Source organism: Leopardus geoffroyi, chromosome A2 (genome assembly GCF_018350155.1).
Source record: "Leopardus geoffroyi isolate Oge1 chromosome A2, O.geoffroyi_Oge1_pat1.0, whole genome shotgun sequence".
In the NCBI taxonomy this organism is placed as follows: domain Eukaryota; kingdom Metazoa; phylum Chordata; class Mammalia; order Carnivora; family Felidae; genus Leopardus; species Leopardus geoffroyi.
Genome location: NC_059331.1, coordinates 77,030,166 through 77,055,669, shown reverse-complemented (window position 1 = coordinate 77,055,669; position 25,504 = coordinate 77,030,166). Strand labels below are relative to the sequence as shown.

Below are 25,504 nucleotides of genomic sequence, written 5' to 3'. Positions count from 1 at the left end.
TCCCTCCATTCTGACTTGAGTTCTTGGCCTCACCTGACCATGCCTCCTGGGGTCTCTGGACCAAACAGGAGTCCACCTGGTTTCCTATGGTGTTTTGGACTAAGCACCTAACCCCAGTCCAAAACATTCCCCTTGGGCACCAGCTTTTGGTACCCTATTGGGTTCTCATAGAAACCAAGGCCCTAACTGGCCCCTACTGTTATAATTCCTATAATTCCTATAATAAACAGGGTTAGAGATGCCTCTTTGGTAAAATAGAAATGGTACCTTCAGAGAGGGCTAAACCTAATGTCAAAGGCCTTTCCAAATTATAGGAAAATGTGGCTTCCCCCATGCTCAGCCCCTTGCATGAGAGGTTGAGGAAGTGATAGCAGTGACCCCCAGCTTCCTCCTCCTTTGTCTACTTGGGGAGGCCCTTGGGACCAATGGTCTGAGGTGGGCAAGAATTGGTGTTCTTCACCAACAACACCACCACCATTGTACTCTATGCAGCTGGGTGGAGAGCTAGGGCATTATGCCCGGCCTCAGGCATCTCTCCAGGGGAGAAGGGCACTCCCAGCTCAGCCCATCTGGCAGAACTTATAGGCCCTTAAGGAGGCTATAATAGAGGGGCTTTCATTGCTTCACATTTTCACAGATTCCTTATGGGTTGGTTGGGCCAATGGCTAGGGGACAGGTTCCTCATACAAGACCGCAGATCTGGGGTGACCAGACAGGGATGTAATTAGCAGAGTCCCTACCACTGCTACTCCAGCTTCCACACACACTAACTGCTTTACGTTAGGTACCATTTTCAACATTGCAGACTCCCTCCCTCTACCCTCTGCCCGTTCCAGGCTCCTCAGGGTACCGACCCTTCCCATCAACGTGGAGAATGGGTCCACGCAACCCTGAGTCATCAGGGAATTCGTACCTCAACATCTTGGACTCAAGTGAGGGGACTCCCCAGTCTGGCAGCCAAGGTTATGACAAACAAGTGCATTCTCTGCTCCCAAACCAAACAGCGGAGGCGATCCAGAGGGATATTTTCCCCAGGAGACACACACACTCCTACTGGCAGATTGATTTCATTAATTACCACCCCTTTCCGCTGGGCTTCCAGACACAGCATCACAATCAGGGATACTTACACAGGACTCCTTTTGGCACCTGCCACCTGGAACTCCTCTTCAAAACAGATCATCTCTTTCCTTACTAAGTTTATTCTTGTTCCCTTGAATCACCAGACATTATTGGCTCTGACCAGGGTGCCTCTCGGGAGAATCAACAGTAGGTCTCCAACATAATATTGTTTGGAACTTCCACCCAGGTTCCCACCCCCTGGCAGCTGGCCCCACTGAGCATCATGATGACACATTCCTTAAAAAACTTTCAGGCAATTACTTTCTTCTTAAAGAGACACTCCTTAAATTACTTTCAGGTGATTAATTTCAGTTCCCCGAAATGGATTATCTCTTGCCCCTGGCATTTCTAGCTGATAGCATCACCTTGGGTAGGCTGAGATCAGCACAAAACGCACCTGTTATTGGAAATAAAGTTTTATTGGAACACAGTCACAACCATTTGTTTAAGAATCTTACACATCTTAGATCTTTTTTTTTTTTTTTAATTTTTTTTTCAACGTTTATTTATTTTTGGGACAGAGAGAGACAGAGCATGAACGGGGGAGGGGCAGAGAGAGAGGGAGACACAGAATCGGAAACAGGCTCCAGGCTCTGAGCCATCAGCCCAGAGCCTGACGCGGGGCTCGAACTCACGGACCGCGAGATCGTGACCTGGCTGAAGTCGGACGCTTAACCGACTGCGCCACCCAGGCGCCCCACATCTTAGATCTTAAATTGGTGGATGCTTTCCTTTTACAGCAGCAGAAGTGAGTGGTTGCAATAGAGACCATGTAGCCTGCAAAGCTTCAATTATTTGCCATCTTGAAAGACAGTTTGCCAATCTTGCCTGGTTGTGTGGAGTTTGGCTTGCAGGAGGGCAAAAGAGTGTTGAAATAAACTTCTAGGCCCAAGATGGTGACTCTCCTGCCCCAGGGGGCACGTCAACAAGCCAGAACTTAGGTAGATAACTTCTGTGTCCCAGGAAATGTTGCGCTTGACCAGAAACAGTATATCCAACGAGCCAGTCGCCAAAGCCAAGTCAACTCTGGGCCTTCTCACCCCCAGTAAGGTTGACTAGGTGCCCTCGCTGATGAGATGTTTTTTCTTTGTCTCTTCCTTGTTCTTTACTTGTTGTCCCATAAAAGCTTCTTGCCTCCTACCCCACTTTGCAGTCTTCCAAAAGGAGACTGCTGCACGAAGTGGTAAATAAAGTTTGTACCCCCTAACTTGTCTTCATCTTCTAACAAGGGTCAGGCAACATGGCTGGGAGACTGTGGATAAATAGATGTGGATGTATTCAACATATATTTTGGAAAAAACTCCAGAGACTTGGCTTAGTTTTGTTGGAGTGGGGGAGGAAAAACAATCTATTTGCCTGGAGCTGGGGTGGTAGCATTGACCAGATGGGGTGCACTGGAGGAGGGGACTTTTATACAGGGTATAAAACATTTTGCACTTTTATACAGGGTATAAAACAGCTCAGGATTTAAATTCTCGGGTTAACCCTGAGATGTCAATTAGGTCCCATTTGCATGGGGAAGTTAGAAAACAGGATGCTGTTTAAGCCCTGGAGAGCAAAGAGAGATATCAGGAGGGATTAAGGAAGATGAAAAGTCCCGGAGAGAAACATAAGAGAGACAGAAGAGGGATGGCAGCAAGTGCCAAGCTGGGGACTCCAACAAGCCAGGGTTTCCGAAAAGCCCCCAAAGTGGCCTTGCCCACCAGAGACAGAAGTTAGAAGGGACTGTCTCCCAGGTCTGGGGGGCTGCCTCCCCTGGACATCTGGATGTGTTCTGGAACTGACTACATACTTGGATGCCTGACAGGCGGCCATTAACCCCACGACTGGTGGGGCGGGAGAGAGATGGCGTCCAGCTGCCCTTCTCCAGAAAGCTGCCTGGGGGCCGGGTTCCCTGCATTTGCCACATGGGGACAGGTGCAGAGGCAGATGTCCCCCTGCACACTCCACTCCCCTTCGGGCAAGGTGTCCAGAGAGAAAGAGAGAATCAAGAAAGGACTCAGGCCCAGTTCCTTTTACATTTTTTCCCCCTTTTAAAACCAACTTAATTGAGATAGAACTTATACACAATAAAACATAGCCCATTGTAAGTATATACTTTTGAGTCCTGACCAATGAACGCACCCCTGTAAACACCACCACAATCAAAATATAGACCGTTTCCATCAGCCCTGAAAGTTCCCTCGGCCCCTTTGTTGTAAATCCCCACCCGACCCCAGCCCCAGGCAATTGCCAGTGGGTTTCCTGTCATTATAGATTAGTTTTGCCTGCTCCAGTGTTTCCCATAAATGAAACTTTTTTCACTTGGCTTCTTCCACTCAGTGGAGTGAGTTACCTGCATCAGTGGTTTATTCCTTTTTATTGTGGATTAATATTTCATTGGTATGAATATTAGTATATACACCAAAATGTTTTTATTTATTTACCTGTTGGCAGACATTTGGGTTATATCAAGCATTTTTGCTATTATTATTTATAAAAAAATTTTAATGTTTTATTTATTTTTGAGAGAGAGAGAGAGGGAACGAGTGGGGGAGGGGCAGAGAGAGAGGGAGACACAGAATGTGAGGCAGGCTCCTGGCTCTGAGCTGTCAGCACAGAGCCCGACACGGGGCTCGAACTCGTGAGCCATGAGATCATGACCCGAGCCGAAGTTGGAAGCTTAACCAACTGAGCCACCCAGGCATCTTTGCTATTATTAAAAGAGCCTAGTTTTTTTCTGTTGATCTCAACAGATAATCACTTCCATGCCTACAGGTGGGAGAGGAGAGAGGCCAGCGTGCAAACTGAGTGCTGTGTTTCTCACACGTTAGTTCATCAGAATCTGGCTACATGATCTAAGCTAAGAGCACGTGCTAAACGAAGCACAGGTGTTGATCTCTACTCCCAGGAGTTTCTGATTCCGTAGATCTGGGGTGGGCCAAGAATTCACATTTCAAACCAGACAGGCTGATGCTGCTGTTCCAGGGAACACACTTGGAGAACCATTGGTCTTGAGGACACAGGAGGCCAGAGGGGTGAAGCGGCCTGTGATGTGGTGCTGTACTCACCATAAGCCTTATTTATACACAGTCATGATCACTTCTCAGATACATACAAGCCTAGGGATGGTTAACCTGAACAGCTTTATTGAGGTATACCTTACACACCACAAATGCACTGGTTTTAAGTATACGATTTCATGAGTTTGAATAGACTTCCCAAGTCGTGCAACTATCAACACCATCCAGTTTTAGAACATTTCCGTTATTCCTGTAAGATCCTTCCTGCTAATCCATAGTTAATCCTTGCTCCCATTCCCAGTACCAGACAACCATTGGTCTGCTTTCTGTCTTTATCGGTTTGCCTTTCTGGACATTTCAAGTAAATGGAATCATGCAGCATGAAGCCTTTTGTGATCAAGTTCTTTAATTTAGCATAACATGATGAAGGGTCCTCCGTGTTGTAGCATGTATTATTAGCGCTTAAAAAAATACCAAATAGTATTTCATTTAATTGTATGGAGGTACCATTCAACTGTACGGATAGACCACATTTTGTTTATTCATCAGTTCACGGACATTTGGGTTACTTTTTGGCTATGCTGATTAATGCTTCTGTGAATGTTCATGTACAGGTCTCAGTGTGGACACATTTGTTCATTTCTTTTGATATCTACCTATGAGTGGCATTTTGGGTCATATGATAAATTTGTATTTAACGTTGTAAGAAACTGCCAAAACTTTTCCAAAGTGGCCGTACCATTTGTATTCCCACCAGCAAATATGGCGTCCATTTTCCTTAGATTTTTTTTTTTTTTTTTAACGAGAGGAATACAAGAGAATTTGAGATCAACCTGTGCGTAGCAATGTATTTGAAATACTGTTCATTAAGTACCTTAAGTGCATACACAAAGAGGTGGCAACACATTGTTTCCTCACACTGCTTTCGGTCTTGGCTCTACATTAGAATCATCTGGGGAGGTTAAAAAAATCTTGCTGTCATTCAGGCTACATCTCAATGACAACAGAGAAAAGAGGGGGTGGCTGGGCGGGAGGGCAGTGGGACTTTAAAGCTCCCCGGGGGATTCCAATGTGCAGGCCCAGTCCCTCTGATTAAAGAAGAGAGAGAGAGAGAAAACAAAAAAAGATTGAGTCATTCACTGAGATAATAGTTGAATAGTTGCAGCTGAAGAAAGACCGTCCGCAGGACAAACTGAGCGAGACAGGGGAAGTTCGATGGCTCTCGAACAACAAAGGATGCGCTCTCTGGCAAATAGTCGCTTCTATAATCCTCCAACTGGTGTTATTTCAACTTTTTCAGCCTTTTGGCCATGGAGGAGAGTGGACGGCAGCAGAAGGTGGTGTATGGTGGGGAATCAAAGGTGTCGAAGTCTGTTTGTTCTAGATGGGAGAGACTTGGAATGTGTTGAAGTCACAACAGAGGGTCCAGGTGAGCAGGAGAAGAGAAAAGAGCAGGGAAGGGGGGAGGTTCGCAGACCCAGGTAGAAGCCTGGTCTTAGGAGGCAGGGAAGGATGCTTCCTCTATTTTAATAGGAGATAGAGGACAGGAGAGCATTGAGGCAGGAAGGGAGCATTTGCTGGCAGGAAGATGAGGGTATTCCCATCTCTGGTTGTTTTCTTTTCTCAGTGAATTGTGATGGGAGGTCACCTTGCAGACAGTTGTGAGAGGAGAGAGGACTCATTTTCAGAAATACAAAACAAAAGCTGCTCCCCCCACAATGGAGTCCCAAACCCGTAGACACTTCACTTCCTGCTTCTTCCCCTCTGTTATGCTCGCGGGCTTTGCGGTGAGCCTGCGTCAAACAACAAAGGGAAGAGGGACTGAAAGTCTCTCTGTCACCTCAGGGAACGTACGTTTGTTCCAATCAGACTACTCGTTGCCTTACATGGGCATAAGCGGCATCTGGGTAAGGCTGTAACCTCTGTCGTACTCAGCCAATGAGGAATCAGGGGAGGGAGGTGCACGCTGGGAAATAAATTGTCTGCTGTGACTGCCCTGAGTGTGCCTGTCCATCACACACCCACTCTTGCAAGAACGTTGATTAAAGGCTCGCTTCACTGTGCTCTGAGTCTCTGTGTCCCTCCTTCGATTGGGTTGGTGGGCTTATGTCTCACAGAGTGATGTGTGAGGCTGGGTGGGGAGAGTGGAAAAGATTTGAAATGGTCCTCACTGAATGTGAGAATAGAAGTTCACCTGAGAAAAATTAGGTCTACGGGGCAGGATGGAGAGCGTGACCACTGAAGAACCTTCTGTCATGACAAGGACACTAACGTCTATTCTATTTCTCAGCCCCTGGGGGCGGGCAGGAAAAAGCAGGCAGCAGACTTGATCTGGAGAAACATGGCACCTTCACATGTATTTAGAAAAGACAGAAGGGCAAAGAGCTTTGGGGTAAAGCAGGGGTGTTTCAAAAAGAATGGGCCTTAAAATCCATGCTGGAAAAGAAATAGAGAAAGAATAAACTGAGAGACTGAAAGGAGAGGGACACTGGGTTTGGGGAGACGTTGTGGGCAGGAGTGGGGTGCGTAGATTATGTGATTATGCAGGTAGAGATGCCAAGGGACTGAGCCCAGGGACAAGTGGACTGTCCACGTGGGTAATGGCAGATCTCTGTGTCTGTTTCCTCCCCTTCCACTCACTCCCCACCTCAACCTGACTACCCAACAGATGACCTGACAGAGACTACCCGACAGCATTTACTAATGGTTCAGATGACCCCCATGCCTTCAAATCCAAAAAGTGTTTCCCAATCCTCATGATCGCTTGATTTTTCAGCATTATGTGACACTGTTCTTGAAATGGTCTCTCTCACTGGGTCCAAGATGACACCCTCTCATTTCTTCCCAGCTTTTCTGGCTCCTGCTCACTGGTCTGCTTTAGAGGCCCATCTGCCTCCTCCTGTCCCTTACATCTGGGAGTTTCTTTGTAGGGTGCAATCCTCAGCCCTCTCGCATATATTCCCTCTCTAGGCAATCTCCTCCCCTGCCTCATGGCTTCGATTACTATTCCTCATCTTAGAAGCTTCTTTTAAGCCTTAAGCCTATACATCCAATTTCTTCTAGTCCTTTCCACTTGGATATCTCAGAGGCGTTTCAAACACATTTATTAACTTGAACTCCTGACCTAGCTCCAAGCCTGGTTCTTTCCTGATGTTCCCACCTCAGTGAACTTCACGTCTGGTTAGACAAGTCAGAAATTAAAGGGCAATCTCTGATACCTCCCCTTTCCTCAACCTTGCACATCGAATCTCTTGCTCCCATCAATTTTCTTCTTTTAAAAAATGTTTATTTATTTTTGAGAGAGAGAGCATGAACTGGGGAGGAGTAGAGAGAGGGGGCACAAAGGATCTGAAGTGGGCTCTGTGATGACAGCAGACAGCCTGATGCAGGACTCAAACTCACGAACCACAAGGTCGTGACCTGAACTGAAGTCAGATGCTTAACCAATGGAGCCATCCGGGTGTCCCCCATCAATTTTCTTCCTAAATAGCTTTAGGACCCACCCACTTCTTTCCATCTCCAGTGGGATGATCCTGGATCCAAGTCCGCAACCTTGGATGTCTACACTACTGCGAAGCGTCCCAGTGGCTTATCAATTTCTGGCTCTCATCCTCCAGCCCATTCCTCACACTACATGTCATGAATTAGGCCTCCTCCCCCACTACAATCTAATCATACAACCCTTTACTTCAACCCCTTCAATTACTCCACGCTTTCCACCGCTCCTTGAATAAATACAAAAACCTGTCCCGTGGTCCTCGGGACCCAGCTTGGCCTGAGTCCTGCATGCATTCCAGGCAACGCTGGTCTTTGTTTTACAGCAATGTGTCCTGACTTCTCCTCCTTGATTCTTCCAGTGCCCAGCTCCCATACCTTAGGGGAGACTTCCCAACTGCTCCCCACCAGTCAGCCCCTCCATCGCTTGCTCTCATGGAACTTGTGCTTTCTCTTCAGGGCGCTCCTCTTGATTTGGAATTACACATTCATTTGGGTGGTTATTTGATCAGTGTCTGTCTTCTCACACCAGACTCCAGGCGCTGTGAGGGCAGGAACCACAATCCGGTTTTGCTCGTCTTGTACCTTCCCTACTTAGCAAAATATCTGGCAGTAGTAGGTGCTAAAATTTTTTTTGGGGGGGGGCGGGGAGGAGAGGTTAATTGGGAGCCACAGGATTCAAACAGAAAAGGATACTGGAAATCATCTGCTTTCTGTCATTTTAAAGTTGGAGAAACAGAGGCCTCGAGAGGTGGGGGATGGTGGGGAGGGGGTTGTTTACTTATGCATGGTCACAGTTGATGGCAGAGTTGGAATGTGTCAATCCTGGTCTCTTTCTATCTCAACCTGAGAACTGTTTATTTACTATAAATACTCTGGTAGTATTCTCTCCCTCTTCTGCCTTTTTTTTTTTTTTTAAAGTGAGAAATAAAAACTATCCTTAAACTATATCTTTTGTGCAATCCAATCAGAACATATCCATCCATTCATGGCAGACAAAATGGCACACTCTCGGGGAACAGGGGAAACCATTTTTAGAACACGCCCCCGTCCTCACCCCCACCAGCATGTGGCAGTGATGGGGTGCCTCATGGGAGCCAGGGGGCACGCTCCTCCTCTTCCTCCCCCCTGCTGATCAGCCACCCAGCCACGGCTGCAAACGATAAGAGGAAGATTAACAAGACTCACAGAGACACAGACTAACTTCCTGGAAGTTGTGAGCTCCTCGGAGAACATTGCAAATCTCATGTTTTCCGGCTGCAGCAGGCATCATGGCTTGTGCTGTATCTCCAGAGGCTTCATTTTCCAGCAGTTTCTTTTGCACTGAATAAAGCAAGGGGGCCCTCTGGTGGTCATTTGTAGAACGATCTCGTGACAGGGAGAAATCTGCTTAGTTTGGATGCGACTTCTTAGTTTGTATTTCTCTCCCTTGCCTCCACAAGGCATTTCCAGAAACAGGCATTAAAAGTAAGTCAGGGGGCACCTGGGTGGCCCAGTTGGTTGAGCGTCTGACTCTTGACTCTTGATCTTGGCTCAGGTCATTGTCTCGAGGTTCTTGGGTTCAAGCCCCACACTGGCCTGTGTGCTGATGGTGTGGAGCCTGCTTGGGGTTCTCTCTCTCTCTCTCTCTCTCTCTCTCTCTCTCTCTGCCCCCTTACGTTCTCTCTCTTCCTCTCTCAAAATAAACACAATAAAAAAATAAAAATAAAAAGTAAAAGTAAATCAGGGCCATTATAAAGTGTCAGACCAGGAAGGCATCAATGGACCACTTTTGTGGTCAGGCTTTCACAGGCCAGCCCCTCCTTGCTACACAGCTGTGACTGATGATGTGGCCTGCAGGTGTGGACTGGAAATCCGGCCCACAGTGTGGACGGGAGGTTCCGATCTGGTGTTCAGAGGGAACACTCTTAGAAATGCTAAGATCTATATAGCATTTTACAGCCCACTTGTACAATGTGTTGTTATCCAAGAGTGACTATAGGGAGGGGCGGCTCTGTGCCAGCAGGCTTGTGTCTGGAAAGGCGGGACCAGGGACAGGTGCATAAGGACAGGCGGTGGAACAGAGGAACAAACCGGGCCTTGGCTATTTGCCGAGCTGGGCAGGTTGGAGACAAGGAGAAAAGCGGGGGGTGGAGAGAAGGGAGTAGATGACATACCCGTACGACTTGTAAATGCACAGACCACCTCACCAAGAGGGAGAGGTGAAGGAACCCAAGTGGCCCGTGAGGATAGTGGAGGTCCAGGCACGCGGAAGACAGGCCGACGGCGGGCACCGGGGAACCTGGCCCGTGGAAGTCGGGCCTCAGGAGAGGAAGCAGCACCCGAGTTCTCAGACTCTCCACGTGCTTTCCATTCAAATTCTTTTCGGCACGCCCCTATTTTATTAGCTCCGTTTTATACCGCGTTTGGTTTTGTGTTTCATTTTCTGTGCCTGTAACGGCCTTTCAAAAGTAAAAATAAAAATCTGCGCTCTTTTAAAACATTAGGAAATACATGGTTGAAAAGTTAAAGATCACAAAGAGATCAAGACTGTTTAATAGTGATTTTTGTTTTTTTTTTTTTTTGAGGGAAATCCAGTCACATCGGCCTGTACTGTTACACAGACTGCTACCTGCACATTCACTCTCCACGAAGAACATGACTGATTACAAAAGAGAGAGGGACTTTTAAAACCACATTTAATCTTTAATACAAAATCTGTTGCCCTATTACAGAAGCGACCCCTTCATGCACAGATAAATTTCGCGCCTACCATGATGGGAGAGTAAAAACTGTACTTGTAATGCCTCCCTCCCCCTCCCAGACATCGGCAAATGTAAAGTAACTTTTATCTTTGTGCTCTCTGATGCCAAGGCAAGCCTGGTTCGTCTTTCTGTATTTCCATTAGAACGGCTGGTCTGTGAGAAGCGAACATGGAGGCGTGGGATTATGTAGGACCATCTTTACCTGGGATTACTTCAAATTGTGCTTTACCTATAAACAGCAAAGGTGCCGGAAATAGGCCTACGGAGCCCCACAGGCAAAGCTCTGAAGATTTCTAGAAACTTGCTGTCAATATGTAGCATAGATCACTATTTCAGTTTCACAGCAAAAAGGGAAAATAAAAACCCACAAGGTATTTAAGTAAATGCTTTCCAATCCCATGCACTGTATTAATTAGCTAACTTCTTATAGAGTACAACATCAACATGGGTTGCAGGTTTATTTGTCTGTAACACCTCTATGCATATAGCATCTACACTTTAGGTATATTTACAAATTCAACAAAATATCTACATATAAAAAGCTTCACTTAAAATTAAACTTGATGCAAGTTATGAGAAACCAATTTATTGGCAAATGAAACGGAGCATTCCTTCAACCATAGGTTGTTAGAGGACTTCATATTTGGAGGTAAACCATTTGAGAGATCTCGTTTATGGATACGGTACAATGGGTATGTTGATCTGAAACTGCGGGTGGAATCCCTTTGACTGTTGGCCTCGTTAGCACGTGTCAGATTTCTGAGATTCGGAAATGTGTCCTAGCAATTTGCATACACGTTGTTTAATGCTGCAGAGAGTTTCAAAAGTTGCCCCCTACGTAAAGGCCCGGAGAATAACATTCCTGTTGGCATACTGTCCTATGCTTCTGGTGTGGGGATAGCTTATGTTTTACAAAAATTCTCTACCCAACTGACAGCCTTCTGACCGAACTGACTTTAACAGAAACCATAAAAGACCGCCGAATCGTCATGTGCTCCAGTTGGTGCTAAAGCTTTTTCTGTCTGTACAGACGGGGAAATGCTCCTTAAAATAAACTGTCTTATTCATCTCATTTTCACCTCTCCTTTCTTTCAGCATTGCGGTTTTCATGGTCTCTGCTTTGGAAAAGTTACTTTGGGACACTGACAGTAAGCTGGGACTCCGAGGCGACCGTCCCGGCGGAGAAAGAAGGCAGCATGTTATGGAATGCTTGTTGTCTGAAGGCACTGTACGTGTCTCTTGCCCTGTGCTTTCTGGAGTCATTTTTGAAACTTAAGTGGAGTGATTCGTTTTTGATTCTTTCAGCCTGGCCTAAGTGCCAAAATGCATTGCAATACACATTGCTTATGCCTAAAAACAACTGAACGCGGAGATGAATGTAAAAAGTAGAACACTGTACTGCTGTAACACCCGGAGGGTTAAGAAGGCTAGGAAGTAACAGGAGCGAAGGCCGGTAACAGAGTCTCAGTAAAGCATCAGCAAATGCGACTGTCACAATTAACTCATTTAGCAAGTATATACTGTACATCCTGTTGCTAACAGTCTCCCAAAAAGACTAGACAGCTAGACACAGAGTCACCAATTTCACAACAATGTCCACAAAGACATTGAAGTTCTAGAGAATACTACAGTTACACTCTTGACAATGAAAACGGAATTCATATTTCTGGGTTCGGCCGACGATAGTATAGACCGAGTCTCCAACTATGTTTCAATAACATACACAGGTGTTCCTTTAAGTGTGTAGCATTATTTCATGCATCATATTGAACTGTGTCCTGAAGAGGAAGTAACACGATCCGTTGATGAGGCTGTGTTATTTTGATCAGTTCTGCGGAAACCAAGGATGCCTATTTTGAGTGACAAAGGATGCACTTTGCACTGCAGTTCACATTAACAAATCATCTGACGGAGTCGCGTTCTTGTTTTAGCTGTTCTCATAATATTAACACACGGCAGAACACGCACTGTCTGCCCCTGAGTTCATAGTATGAGAAGGCAGACAAACAAGCGCTTAGGATGAACATTCTAGAGAAATGGGATATTGGCAAAGGGCTTGCGGGTTAAACAAAGGAATTCATGGCATTGACAGGAGAAGGTGCCTCTGAGCTTTCGTTTCCTTCGGCGGGTTCTTTCTCCTTCTTACCGCTGTATTGTCCAATAAAGGAGCCGTCCTCATTGAACTGGCCGTTCACCCCCTCTCCGTAGTCAACTAGGCTATCGTCGCTATCTTCTTTCTTCACCGTCCTGTCTGAAGGTGTTCGACTGCCCTTTTTCAAAGGCTTGTGGTCTTCTGCATCACTGGAAGACAGAGAAAACATCTTCATCAGGATTGGCATTGAGGCGAAGTGCTTTGTTCTTACGGGTCATGCATGCAGGTTATGACAAAGCGCGCGGAGTCCTGAGCTTCTCAAGTCAAGTCTAATCGTCAGCTTGACTCCAATGACTGGGATGTGGTTGGGATGAAAATCAGGTGCAGCAATGGTTTAATCACGAAGCCTTCAGGAGGCGGATGGCTTCTCGCTGCGCATGTCAATGTCAATGATACATTCTCGCTCCTGATTTGGAAGCAGTTCAGAAACAGTCACAAGCATTCACAAAGGAAGAATGGAGAAAAGTTGAAAATCATCCCTATTTTGAATTCAAAGAAGGCGAAAGCTTATGGCAAGTAGAGCAGTTAGTAGGTTAAACTGTGTGAGATCTCTGAATTCCTTGGAGATGAATGGAGCATGATTTTGGTTAAGTGTGAAATATGAGGGTTTTTTCGTTTGTTTGTTTTTTTCTGAGCACGAGGAAGCAAAGTCCTGCTTTTTGAATCATTTTGTTATTGAGTGCAGGCCAGACTTGTAAACTTTAACCTTACCTTTCAAGAGACCTATACATTCCGTTAAAAGGATGCAGAAGAAACAAGTGAAAATAGCCTAAGAAGAAAAGCAAAATCCTTATACTGGTAGTAAACAGTATTTTTTTTTTCTGTAAGAATTTTAGTTAATAGGTAAAGGTTGATTAATTTGGAGACAGACACAATTTCACTTCAAAGCATTACATTTGTACTATTACTGGCAGGTCAATATATTCCTAAGGAGTATGAGTGATTCAAAAAATGTCAAAGCAAACATTTGCTGTGCTCATTTTATCTCAGTCTACTCTTCTCCCGGTGTGTTATGTAGCCTATCTGTGTTGGATGGGGATCTAAGGCTCATAATTTAAAACACATTATAGAACCCGATTTTTTTTTTTCTTACATCTCTGTTAAATCCCTAAGCACAACATCTGGAAGTTGGAAAATAGGTTTTCGAACACCTGCCCATCCGGTCGTGTAATTAGTTACACACAGTGACTTACTCTTTAATCGGGAACACTGGGTTTGAAAAAAAAAAAAAAAAAAGAAAGAAAGAAAAAGAAAGAAGGCAATGAGAGCATTTTGTTTCCTTTCCAGGAGCAAAAATGCAAGGCCAAAGAGGAGACATAAGCAATATTAGTAAAAATGAAGAGGCTTCAGGTCAAAAGGAGGCTGCCTCAGCTGTAGTATTTCACCCAGCAATTTTTGTGCCACCCAAAAATCTGTGCCACGGCTTTACTGCCCACTCCGTCTCTGACAGTGACTTTTTTCTAGGCAAGATACAAACATCTCAAGAGGCACAAATATTCTGGCGGTTTGGCCAATAATGCCTATCGGGGTTTTCAGTCTTTCTCCAAGAAGCAGATCTCAAGACTGGAAACTTATACTTGCTTAACAGGGCACTGGTGTCTGCTATTGAAAATTAGCAGTTGCAACAAGACACAAGTTCTTGTCACACACTGAACCAACAGTATTATCTGCACTGCTAATCAACAACCGGGGAGGTATCACAGGACCTTGGGGGTGGCCCGTGTTTGGGGCACTTCAGGGGAGAGAGCAGCTCGTCTCCGATCTACTGCGAGTAATAACGTGCACATCTGTAGTCATTAACCTCTAGGCTTTGTCTGAAGACTTCCTGTGAAACATTGCTCATGACTTGGTGAGGCACTTAAGTCCATTGGAGTGTTCAATAATAAGCAGGTCTTTGTCACCTGGATTCCAAGCTCTACTTCAGAGAGCTAGTGTTCCAAGGATCACACTACGGTATTTCTTTGATCCAGCCACCTCTCCACCCATTCAACCACTCATATATCTAATAACTATTTATTGAGTGCCTACACTGGTAATGTTCTAGTCCTTGGGGATATAGCAGCAAACAAAACAGACTAAAGCCCTGAATTCATTAAGCTTACTTCTACTAGGGGAAAACATGGAAAATAACGTATTGAAATACTGGTTACATAGTGTGTCAGAAGGTGATTAGTGCTATGGAAAACACGGAACTGAGGAAAGAGGGTGAAAGGTGTCAGGGGAGGGTGTAGAGGTTGACGCTAAATAGGGTATCCAGGGAAGGCCTCATTAGAAGTGACAGCTGACCAAAGACTTAAAAGAGTTGAGGTAGGCAGGTGGATAGGTGGAGGGAGAGCCATTCTGGCAGGAGTAGCAAGCAGTGCAAATGCCCTGAGGCGGCAGCAAGCCTGGTGCACTCTGGGAACCGGGAGGAGCTTGTGTGGCTGGTACCGAAGGAGAGAGAGAGAGAGAGAGAGAGAGAGAGAGACAGAGACAGAGACAGAGACAGACAGAGAGAGAAGAGCTAAAGTAGAAGGTGGCAGGGCTAGATCCAGGCCCTCCAGGGGACACTGGAAGGCTTCTGTCTTTAGCTCTGAGTGAGATGGAAAGCGATTGGGAGGTTTTCAACACATGAGTGACAAGAGCTGACTTAGGGTTTGAAAGGATTACAGTCATCAGTGTTGGGAACAGCCTAGCCTGGAGGGCGGGCCTTGGTAACCTACAGCAAAATTGGGCCACGCCATTTCCTCTGTATTGTGTGTGGCTGCTTCTGCACTCCCCACAGCAGACACGTAGAGTTGCAGCTTCGACCCTGTGGCCTGTAAGGTCTGAAATATTTACGAGTGGGGTCTTTACAGAAAACGTTTGCCGACCCCTGCTCAAGGGGGCTGAGGCGACTAGGGCAAAGACACAGGAGTGAGCCTGGACAAGAGTGGAACACCGAGGCGGCAGAAAGTGGCTAGATAATGGACATATTTTGCAAGTAGCACCAAAAGGATTTCTGATGGATTGGATATGGAATAAGAGAGAAAAAGAGGACACCATGATTTTCAGTTTGAGTAACAGAAAGGATCGAATTACCCTTACTGGGGAGTACAGCGTGTTTGGGATGGAAGATCAGTGGCTCAGTTTTGGACATGTTAAGTTTGCTAGATCAGAGGAGCCACTCCTTTAATGATTTTACGAATCTGGTATAACCTGATACCTAAAACCTACAAGAACGCTTGGGGAAAGTGAAATTATAGGCTAATCTCATTCAGGAACAGAGATGTGAAAATCCCAGAGACATCAAGAGCAAACGGAATTCGGGGATCTACTGGAAGGATACCATATCATGACCAAGTTGGGTTTATTCCAGCGAATGGAAGTTTGTTTCAGCATTAAAACTTCAGTTCATGGGGCGCCTGGGTGGCGCAGTCGGTTGGGCGTCTGACTTCAGCCAGGTCACGATCTCGCGGTCCGGGAGCTCGAGCCCCGCGTCAGGCTCTGGGCTGATGGCTCGGAGCCTGGAGCCTGTTTCCGATTCTGTGTCTCCCTCTCTCTCTGCCCCTCCCCCGTTCATGCTCTGTCTCTCTCTGTCCCAAAAATGAATAAACGTTGAAAAAAAAAATTAAAAAAAAAAAACAAAAAAAAAAACTTCAGTTCATATAGTTTTCCATTTTCGCAGAAGAACAATGTATTATGATCATTTCAGTAGATTCAGGAAGAGGTGTTCGGTAAAATTCAACACCCATTCACAATAAAAATGTCGATACTCTAGGAAGAGCAAGTATCTTGAATGTCCTGGGTATTTGCAAGACACTTAGTTTCACCATCTTTGATGGTGAGTGTTGGCAATTTCTGTTTGGTATCAGAAATAGTAGGGATGCGTACTATCATCACTTTTAACCAAAACTGCATTGAAAGTACTAAGCGATGTGCTGAGAAAAAGAAATGGAAGGTATACCATTACGAAGAAAGAAAACTGTCATTACTCATAACTGGTATGGTTACATGTATGTAAAACATCCAAAAGAATATTGCAGGTGGCCATTAGAATAAAAAGAGAGTTTGGTAATGTTGCTTAATACAATACCAGCATAAAAGTCCGTTTTATTCCCATGCTTGCAAATAATTGGAAAATGAAATTTAAAAGAACGATTCCAGTTATATCACACAAATATGAAGTATATAAGAACAAATCCAACAAAAATGTTTTAAGTTCCCTATGAGGAAAATGAAAGTTTTATTGTTATTAAAGAAGAGCAAAATAAATGGAGGGATTTACCATAATGGTGGACAAGAAGACTCAAAATATCGTTACATACGTTAACCCTCTTTATATTGGTCTTTAGATTCAATTTACTGCCAATAAAAACCCAGCAGGTTTCTCTGTGGATCTTGCTTGGCAAGCTGACTCTCAGCTGCATGTGTATAAATGAAAAGGCCAGGAATCCCTAAAAAATTCTTGAAGAAGAATAACAAAGTTGGGGGACTTGACTTATCAGATATCAAGGCTTATTAAAAGTTATAGTACTAAGATAGTGTAGTTTTGGTGCAGGGACAGACAAATCAGTCAGTGGATTGTAACACAGGGCCCTGAAATAGTTGGGAGATCTTTTTGCTGGCTTTATTCCTACATCATATTTTTATGCTATCAGAGCTGAGATCATTTTTCAGATCCTACTTTCCAACTGTTAGCTGGTATACAGAAATACAATCGACTTCACCCTAATTTTGTGTCAGGCAACATCACTAAACTCTTTTTATTAATTGTAATATCTTCCTGCTGATTCATTTGGATTGTTACACAAACAGTCCCTATCAGTTATGAATAATGGCGAGCCAAGAAGGAGCTCCCTAGAAACATCCATTGCAACTTAATGATCATAGTGGATGAGAGAAAATCTATAGCAACATGGGCTGTGCTTGAAAGAAGAGAAGGAAAGGAGAGGAGTCCTCTATTCACAAACAGAGTCTTTCTAGGAAAAGCGGTTCAAAGGCAGCTCAACATCTTCCTAAGACTGGTTTTTAAAAAGTGGTGTGATGGGGGCACGTGGATGGCTCAGTCGGTTGAGGGTTCAACTCTTGGTTTTGGCTCAGGTCATGATCTCACAGTTCGTGAGTTCAAGCCCCACACAGGGCTCTGTGCTGACAGTGTGGAGCCTGCTTGGGATTCTCCCTCTCTCCCTCTCTCCCTCTGCCTCTCACCTGCTCAAGTGCTCTCTTTCTCAAATAAACTGGAAAAAAAAAAGTGGTGGGATGTAATGTCATACTTCAATTAGAATATGGCTAAATGGGGGAAAAAATTGTACGAGGCACCAGAACAGTACTGGCACGTGATTTATGCCCCCAAAATATAAGTACTCATCTATCTGCCATCACATCTCCTCTCTCCATTCAAGGCCCCCACCTCAGAGAGATTTTTTCTTTCTTTCTAAGAAATACCTTGTGTAACACACACAGCTCAGAAGTTTCCAGATGTGATGACTGTGAAAAGTTCTACGAAAGGGATACAACGCAGGTACAAGTCCGTGTTGAAGCACTGTGTTAGTACTTGCTGCTTTTCAACTCAAAGATGAATTTTAAAAAAGTTTTTAAATTTTAAGTAGCCTCCACACCCAACATGGGGCTTGAACTCACAACCCTGAGATCTAGAGTCGCATGCTCTCCTGACTGAGCCAGCCAGGTGCCCCTCAAAGATGAATTTTATAATGAAATAGTAAACTGTTTTTGACATGATGTCAAGGGAATTGTCCCAAATGAGAGGAATTGGAGGTTACGGGGGATGATTTAAAAGCCATATACTTATTTAGCTACACAGTAGTCAAAGCTTAAAAATATTCAACCACGTTTTATGAGAGATGTTAAGGACAGGAGGCATCAGATGTTAGTGAACTCCTAGCCTAGGACATCAAAGATTAAACAAATTTCAAAATATGTCATAAAATAGCCATAACATAGCACATGTAGCTACAGAATATATTTTTGATACTCATGGCCAAGAACGAAGAAGGTTGAGCAGTGGAAAGAAAGGGTCACATCACAGCATCAAAACTCATCTTTGACACCGCTTCCTCTGGGAAGGCTTCTCACATTACCCTCCTTCCGTGCCACCCAGTTGGCCTTGGCTTCCTGCCCCTGCTCCCTGGTACCTGAGTTATATCCCTTTCATAGAACTTTTCCCACAGTGCTCAGATTGGTCTTTTACTTTCCCGTGTCCCTTGCTAGACTGTAAGCTAGGGAGGTTAACATTCTAATGTTTTTACTATCCCCACAGCCCGGCATACAGTAGGCACTCAATAAATACTGGTTGAATGAATGAATTCATTGTAAAATAACAATAAAAGACAGGTGGGCATTTTAGAAAATTTCCCAGAATTCTAACATTGGGAAATTTTCATTCCTTCTTAATGAATTTCATGATGTCAGACAAAGCACTAGATTATATATTTTCTTCCTCTCTCTTTCCCTAGGAATGAATTTGAAGAAGTTGACCTTTGTTTCAGTAATACTTCAGGGTTATGCACACAGGAGGGACCCAATGAATGTCTATTGAGTTAAAATTCAGCAACAACAGATACATTTGTGGTCATTCGGTTTCTCTTGTGGTCAAGATCCTCCAAATCACACTGCTGTTAGATTGACCTTCGTGACCCAAACACTCCCTCTAAAAGTCCGTCACGATTTATACTGCTCACATACCAGTTTATGTTTGTGAGCAGAACACATTGGAAGCAGATAGCATATCAAACATGACACACCTTCGTATCATTCAAGTCTTAGGAGCACGGGTTAGCATGCCTGCAACAGGATCATGTTTACTCGAATGGCAAGATCCCTGTGCAGACAGCCTCCATTTATGCTATGAGTTCAAGTACCATGGCCATATGGTTTATGACCTAGGGTCATTCTGGTTTTTAAAGGAATGGATCTAGACAATTAAAAAAAAAATACTTACACGGTTGGTTGCATTGTTTCTCTGATTTTTCTATATGCTAGTAAAGATGCAGATCCTACTGTCTGTATAATTAAAGAAACAAACAAAGCAAGCTGCAGGCTTCCACCAGAGGGTAACTGCTTGGGGGTGGGAGTTGGAGTTAGGGCACAAGGTTACAGCTTATGGGGAAAAAAAAAATCAAATTTGGCCATTGAAGTTCCATCCCTGTTTGCACTATGAAAAACCCTCTGGCTGAGAGCCCACCATATCGAAACTGTTTCAGCCTCACGCTGGAGAATGAGCAAATCATAAATGGAATTCATTTACATTTGGTAATAGCCCTAATTTTGTCTGCGTCGGTGTGTGATCAGCGTATTAATTTGTTTTCAGAACGAAAAAGAATAAGAATCGATAAATAATACAAAGCTCAAAACTTCCAGAAGGTGCAAAACAGAGAAGGGACCCTGGTGATTTAGGAAGGAGAATGACACTTAAATGTATTATTAAAAAACAAAAAGGCATCTGTTGGAATAAATAGTTGGAACTGTTTCATTAATTGTAACATCCAAAAAACTAAACGACTTTTTTTTTTTTTTTTTAGTAGAAAAGACTCCAAAGGGAAAAAATTCTGAGGTAGTATCAGGAAGTCACAGGATAAAGCCGTATCTGTAACAAAGGGCAGTTGGGTATTTGGGAAAGTGATTTCACTTGTGGGCTTGTCCTTAAGGACTTTCAGTCTTGGTAAAAAAGAAAATGACTAAATTGTGTTTTCAGTTGAGACACCCGTCAGAACCTTCCCTTGGCATCTCCCACATCAGCGTAATTATATGTGTGACAAATGTTTTTGTCTTCACACACGAACCAACAGATTTGTGCTCAACAGGCCCAAAGAAAAGTCTTTCTCTTCTGAGAAACTCAAGGCATGTGAAAACGCTTCACAAACATATCACATGTGCATCAACACCATGACAAAGAAATATGATAAATGTAAATGTAAAATAAAATGAATGTAAACACAGTGATAATGAGGCCAGTCACCAAATACTTGCCATGTACCGCTCTGGAACCCCAAATCATATTAAAAGCTGTGAGTAGACATCTCGTGGAGGAGGTTAGAAATCATGGAACTAGCAGCCTTCGGTGATCATCTAATATTTGAACAACTGTATCATTCTACAGATGAAAGACATTGAGACCCAGACAAGTTAAGTGCCATACCTAAAGGAATCAAAGGTAATGGCTGAGTGGACAGTGAAACTAACAATTTCTTGATTCCAAGCTGGTTCTCATTCAACCTCGATTTCAATCACGTCTTGTTGGAGTAAGCAGCATGGTTGCCCTGAGAAAGTCACATGACATCAGACCGTGTAACCACGAGCTGACATTTGAGACCCACGAGGTGAGCAGTACATCGCCGGATTCACTTAAGCGTGATAATGTATGACAGGAATCCATCACCACGTGACGAATGTATGAGGTGCAAGGGTTTATTTCCAATTCATGCAAATGCGGAGTTGTTTCAGGCTACCATAAAGATTTTGCTTCATCACAATAAATAAGGGAGTGGTGTGCATAACTTGTGTAGAAATCTAGCCACAACAACTTTATCTAAAAAGAAGTTCCCTAGTAATCATCACCTCACCTGCTGTACAGGAAAAACATGTAGTAGAGTGAATGAAATCAGCCGGGATTGCAACTCATCCAGGATCAGACGTGGCTTTCCTAGGCTATGGCCATCTGCCGGCTGCCCTACCGTGTAATGTGGAGTGGGCAGAGGTGGCCCGTGAGGTTTCCACAGACTGAGTCCCAGGGTCAACTGGTGACACCAAGACAACCCTCATTAGACATCTTTCTGTATCGTGAGATATAGACATTCTGAGAAGCTTTACGAATCATAATCATTTCTGTTGAAGAGAAGATCAGAGTGTATGAAGGCTTAGGTGCCGAGACACAAAGGCTAAACTTGTGTCTGCATGGAAACTGGTACAAAACCGAATTTGTCCAAAAGACATGGTTTTTCTCAATCAGTTATCCTATTTTCGTATGCTTGGCATTATTCAGCCCCTCGGGATATTGACATGGAAATGCCAAAAATGAGTTCTAGAGATGGGTGGAAATTAGCACAATTTTCTATAAATGTCACCTGGCAATCATAATAGTGAAATATTTTGTTACCTAAAAGCCTTTTCTTCTGCCAAAAAAGGCTCCGTTTGGACTCACTGCATATTTTAAAAAATATATAATTTATATATTTTTGTATTTATTATTTTATATTTATATTAATTTATTATATTTTATATGATATATAAATATGTTTATATAATATATATATATTTTATAATCAAGAGCATTATAGAAGGAAAAAGCAAGGTGTAAAAAAGCATTTTATAAATAGAAGTGTTCTTTTGGGCCACCCAAATCCCAATTTTTTAAATGAATAAATACATAGTTTCTGTTTTTAAACATCATTTTAAACTTAAAATAATCAATTAGCTCTTTTATCTCTTTTTTAAAAAGACAAGTAACTCTTAGGCAAGAATATCTTTAAAGAGTTTCTCTTCCTGTCTCTCTTTTTTCATTACTCAGCACATAGGCTATGTTAAAAATGAAGCCAAGCCAAGAATGTATTATCAGAGTTGTGTGAGTTAACACACAGGCTAGAGGGCTATGATATTCTTAATAATTTACAGCTTCTAAAACAACCTTATCATCCTTTTATGATTAGTGGCCAGGGTATATAGATATTTATTTTGGAAAACAAGCATCAAATCCAGGAGTAGAAAGAGTGACACCAATTTTATAAATGTACTACTTAGAAAATGACAGGTGTCGTATCCTGTGGAATGCAGGTCTTGTAGGGTCTTTATTGTTGTTTTAACTCTTATCCTAACACACCAGCTTTTCCTGGTTTGAGCAGTACAGCAGCAACACCTCTGGGAAAATACGGCAGAGTGGAAGACACTCCATTGCCAAACCTATGACCAAACTGGAAATTTATCTCTTGATGCAAAGTGGGAATATTTTCATCGTGAGGGATGCGTAAACATTTAGACATGGAAGTGTTTCTAAACTAATACTTGAGGAAAATATGAAAGGCCACAGAACCTGTTCCTGGCCGAATCCCGTCAGATGAGGTCTGTATGAGCAGACAGTCTGTGCAGGGAAGGGAAGGTGAAGGGAGTGTGCGAAGCAGTGCTCACCTGTATTCTCCAAAAGTGCCATCGTCTTCCTTCATAGGCTGGATTTCAGGATCAGCGTGAGCATCTTCCTTTTCCTTAACTAAAACATTTCAAAGCGATAATATTATCTATTGATTCTGCGTTTCCCTATTGAAAATTTTAAAGAGCGCACTCCCTGAGATGTGTGGCGGTGGAAAATGATTCTACACACAGCGGGATGTTATACAGCCAGATGTGTTATGTGGCCACGCATATACTTTGCTGTTTTCGTCTCTCTGAGACAACCTAATAGAATGCACATTTGTTAACCTATAAAGTTGACTTCCTGTATGCATCTTACTGATGAAGGAATAAGTTTTAAGTTTCTGTGATTTCTCCCCTATTGGACTAATCTATTTATTTACAATGGTCAAGGTTACAAGTCATTTTAGCAAATCTTATTCTTTTGCAGGTGTTTTGTTTTCTTGTCACTGATGGGGAAATGGCCAGGTAAGTAGAAATTCATCGGAACCACTAAATTGAACAAAATATTAATGGGAGAGGAAAAGCAATGTTACACGTCATGATATCAAGACTCAGTTCATGCATTCCTTCCTCCAGAAGACTTCCATGAACCTTCCCCTTCAGCCTGCTGGTTGTAGGTGCGACTTTAGCACCTATGACTTTTGTGTAGCCTACGGAAGCAGAATCACTAATATCTTCGGAGAACAGCTTAATTTATTCCACCAAACACCTTCCAATCCTTGACCATGTTTAGGCTCCCATTTAAAAAAAAAGGGATCAAAAATTGGACAGAACATCCAAATTTATGGCTCTGGGAAAATATACTTATTACTACCTACATATTTACTCTCATCATTTCATTTTAGTTTAGGATAATGATGCAGCACTATAAGGCAATTTTACTCTTTCTCTCTTACCTGGATATTTACCACCCTTGTTTCTTCTGATGAAGCAAACGATCAGCAAAATTAAGATGAGGAGAGCGACGGCACACATCAGACCAATGAACCAGCCCTGAGTCGCAATATCCACCTGTCGGCTTGCCATTGCTGGAAAACAAATCAGTGGTGTCGGGGGGAATGGGTTAAGGGGGAGATGAGAACGGGTGTAGTCTCTTGAAGCAAAAAACTACCATAGTATACGAGCTTTTATACATTTTACCGTGGCCCCACATTGCAATCTGTCAGTTATGATAAAGCAGGAGTTATATAAAAACTTTGAAAAATCTTCATGAATTAAAAAAATTCAAACAGCGAAATCTGAATGCTAATCCCATCAAATGCTAACGAATCCTGCTAAACATTGTGTTCACAGTTATTTTAACTATATATTCTCAATAGAAACATAGTCCCAAGCCAGTTTTTAATAGTACCGTCTATAGATAAATTGTACATTAAGTACAACGATAAGAATGGAAGACCGAGTTTTAAACAGAACAGAATGTATACATCTAATGGAGTATTTTTTCTTCAAAGGAACCACTTTTGGAGGCTAAAATATCATTGCAGTGATATTGCCATTTTCCAAAATGTTTTATAAATCTTCTTTTAAAATGGAAAACTTTAACACACAAGAAACCTGTCCACATAAGATAACCAGCCTTATTATTTTATAGAACATCTCAATTTGCACCTAAAACATTCCTTAGATTTGTTATCCATCTCATTTACAAGAGTCGGTTCTAAAAGATTTTTGGAAGTTTCTGAAAAAATCTGATTTACCCTCAAAGGATCGATATTCAATATTCACTATTGTTTAGAATCCGTTTAAAAGCCTTTGAGAGGCATCTTGATCGGGGAAATCATTACTGGAATAAATGACCAGCTTAAAGAGAAAATACTCATTCACATGTATACATACTCTTTGTCTTCATCTATTCTGTTTGAGTCAATAAATGTGAAGCCCCTTATTCAACTAGTCACAGTATGCAAATATCCTAAGAAAAACACAGAATAATTAGCATTTCTGGTATTATTCAAAAGTGCCAATCAAATGGGACAAAGTGCAGCATCAATGGCCATTCAGACATGCCCGTGAGGATTTGTTTAAATAAATTGGTACGAAACTTTTTTTAAAGGCCTTTATTATTATTTTTTTTGACCATAATCAAAGTAAAAGGGTTTCTTCTTTTGATTCATAAGCATGCCTATACCATGCTTTCGATCTGATTGAGTTTATTTGAGTGCACTTAACGTGGTTGGGTTGGGCATATGTGATCTCTGGAGGCAGAAACAAACATGGCTACACATATCCCAGGGTCAGCTCTCTGTTGCCAAAATAGCACCTCATTGCCTTATTTTTCTCCACACAAAGTAGAGGGAGAAAAATGAAATGCCTAAAAATCAAGTATGAAGAATGTGAAGAACGTGTGTATGTGTGTTTAAGAAATACAATGAGAACTGGAAATACGTGATCTGGAATATAAATCAAACGCCAGTAGCCTTTCGCAATCTCCCTTTGTGCCTCATTGGCTAGAGGGGTTTTGAGTTGAATCATAACTAGATATAACCAAGGCAGGAGTATAGGCAGTGCCCTCCCTCCATACACACACCAGAATCATGATGACGAAGATGAAGAGGAAGGCAGTGATAACGACAGCTAACATTCTGAAACTCTTACTATCGGCTAGGCACTGTGTTGAGGGCAACACCTTCTTTAATCCTTCGAGGTGGGCATAGGGAATAAACTCATACTAGCCAGTATGCTCTACTGCTCTAATGCATTCCAGAAAACACGTCCAGACATCAATTCTGCAGAAGTCTTTCCAAAAACCAAAATGCTATAGAGACTTTCCCTGAGACAGGTAAAAAGATTTTGAAAGTCTATCCTGACACGCTCCTTGGCAATACATTTCTTTCAGTTTGCACCTGGTCTTTGACGGTGTGCTTTTTCTCCAAAACGGAACCCCA

The 25,504-nt window shown here is 43.1% G+C and overlaps 1 protein-coding gene across 32 annotated transcripts in view; it reads right to left on the bottom strand.

The window, feature by feature from the left end:
- Positions 1–10,280: 10,280 nt before the first annotated feature.
- The window catches only part of NRCAM (neuronal cell adhesion molecule), a 287,175-nt gene continuing 271,951 nt past the window's right edge, over positions 10,281–25,504 (bottom strand). For 15 of the 32 annotated variants that reach the window (XM_045494397.1, XM_045494406.1, XM_045494400.1 and 12 more), the window contains 4 exons: positions 23,513–23,644; positions 22,614–22,692; positions 13,227–13,238; positions 10,281–12,664 (listed from right to left, as the gene is read on the bottom strand). In XM_045494397.1, the coding sequence (XP_045350353.1) occupies positions 12,427–12,664; positions 13,227–13,238; positions 22,614–22,692; positions 23,513–23,644 (461 nt within the window). In that variant the 3' untranslated portion in view covers positions 10,281–12,426. Of the gene's footprint in view, positions 12,922–13,226; positions 13,239–19,434; positions 19,497–22,613; positions 22,693–23,512; positions 23,645–25,504 lie in introns of all 32 variants that reach the window. The other 17 variants (XM_045494401.1, XM_045494408.1, XM_045494403.1 and 14 more) reach the window with 3 other exon arrangements.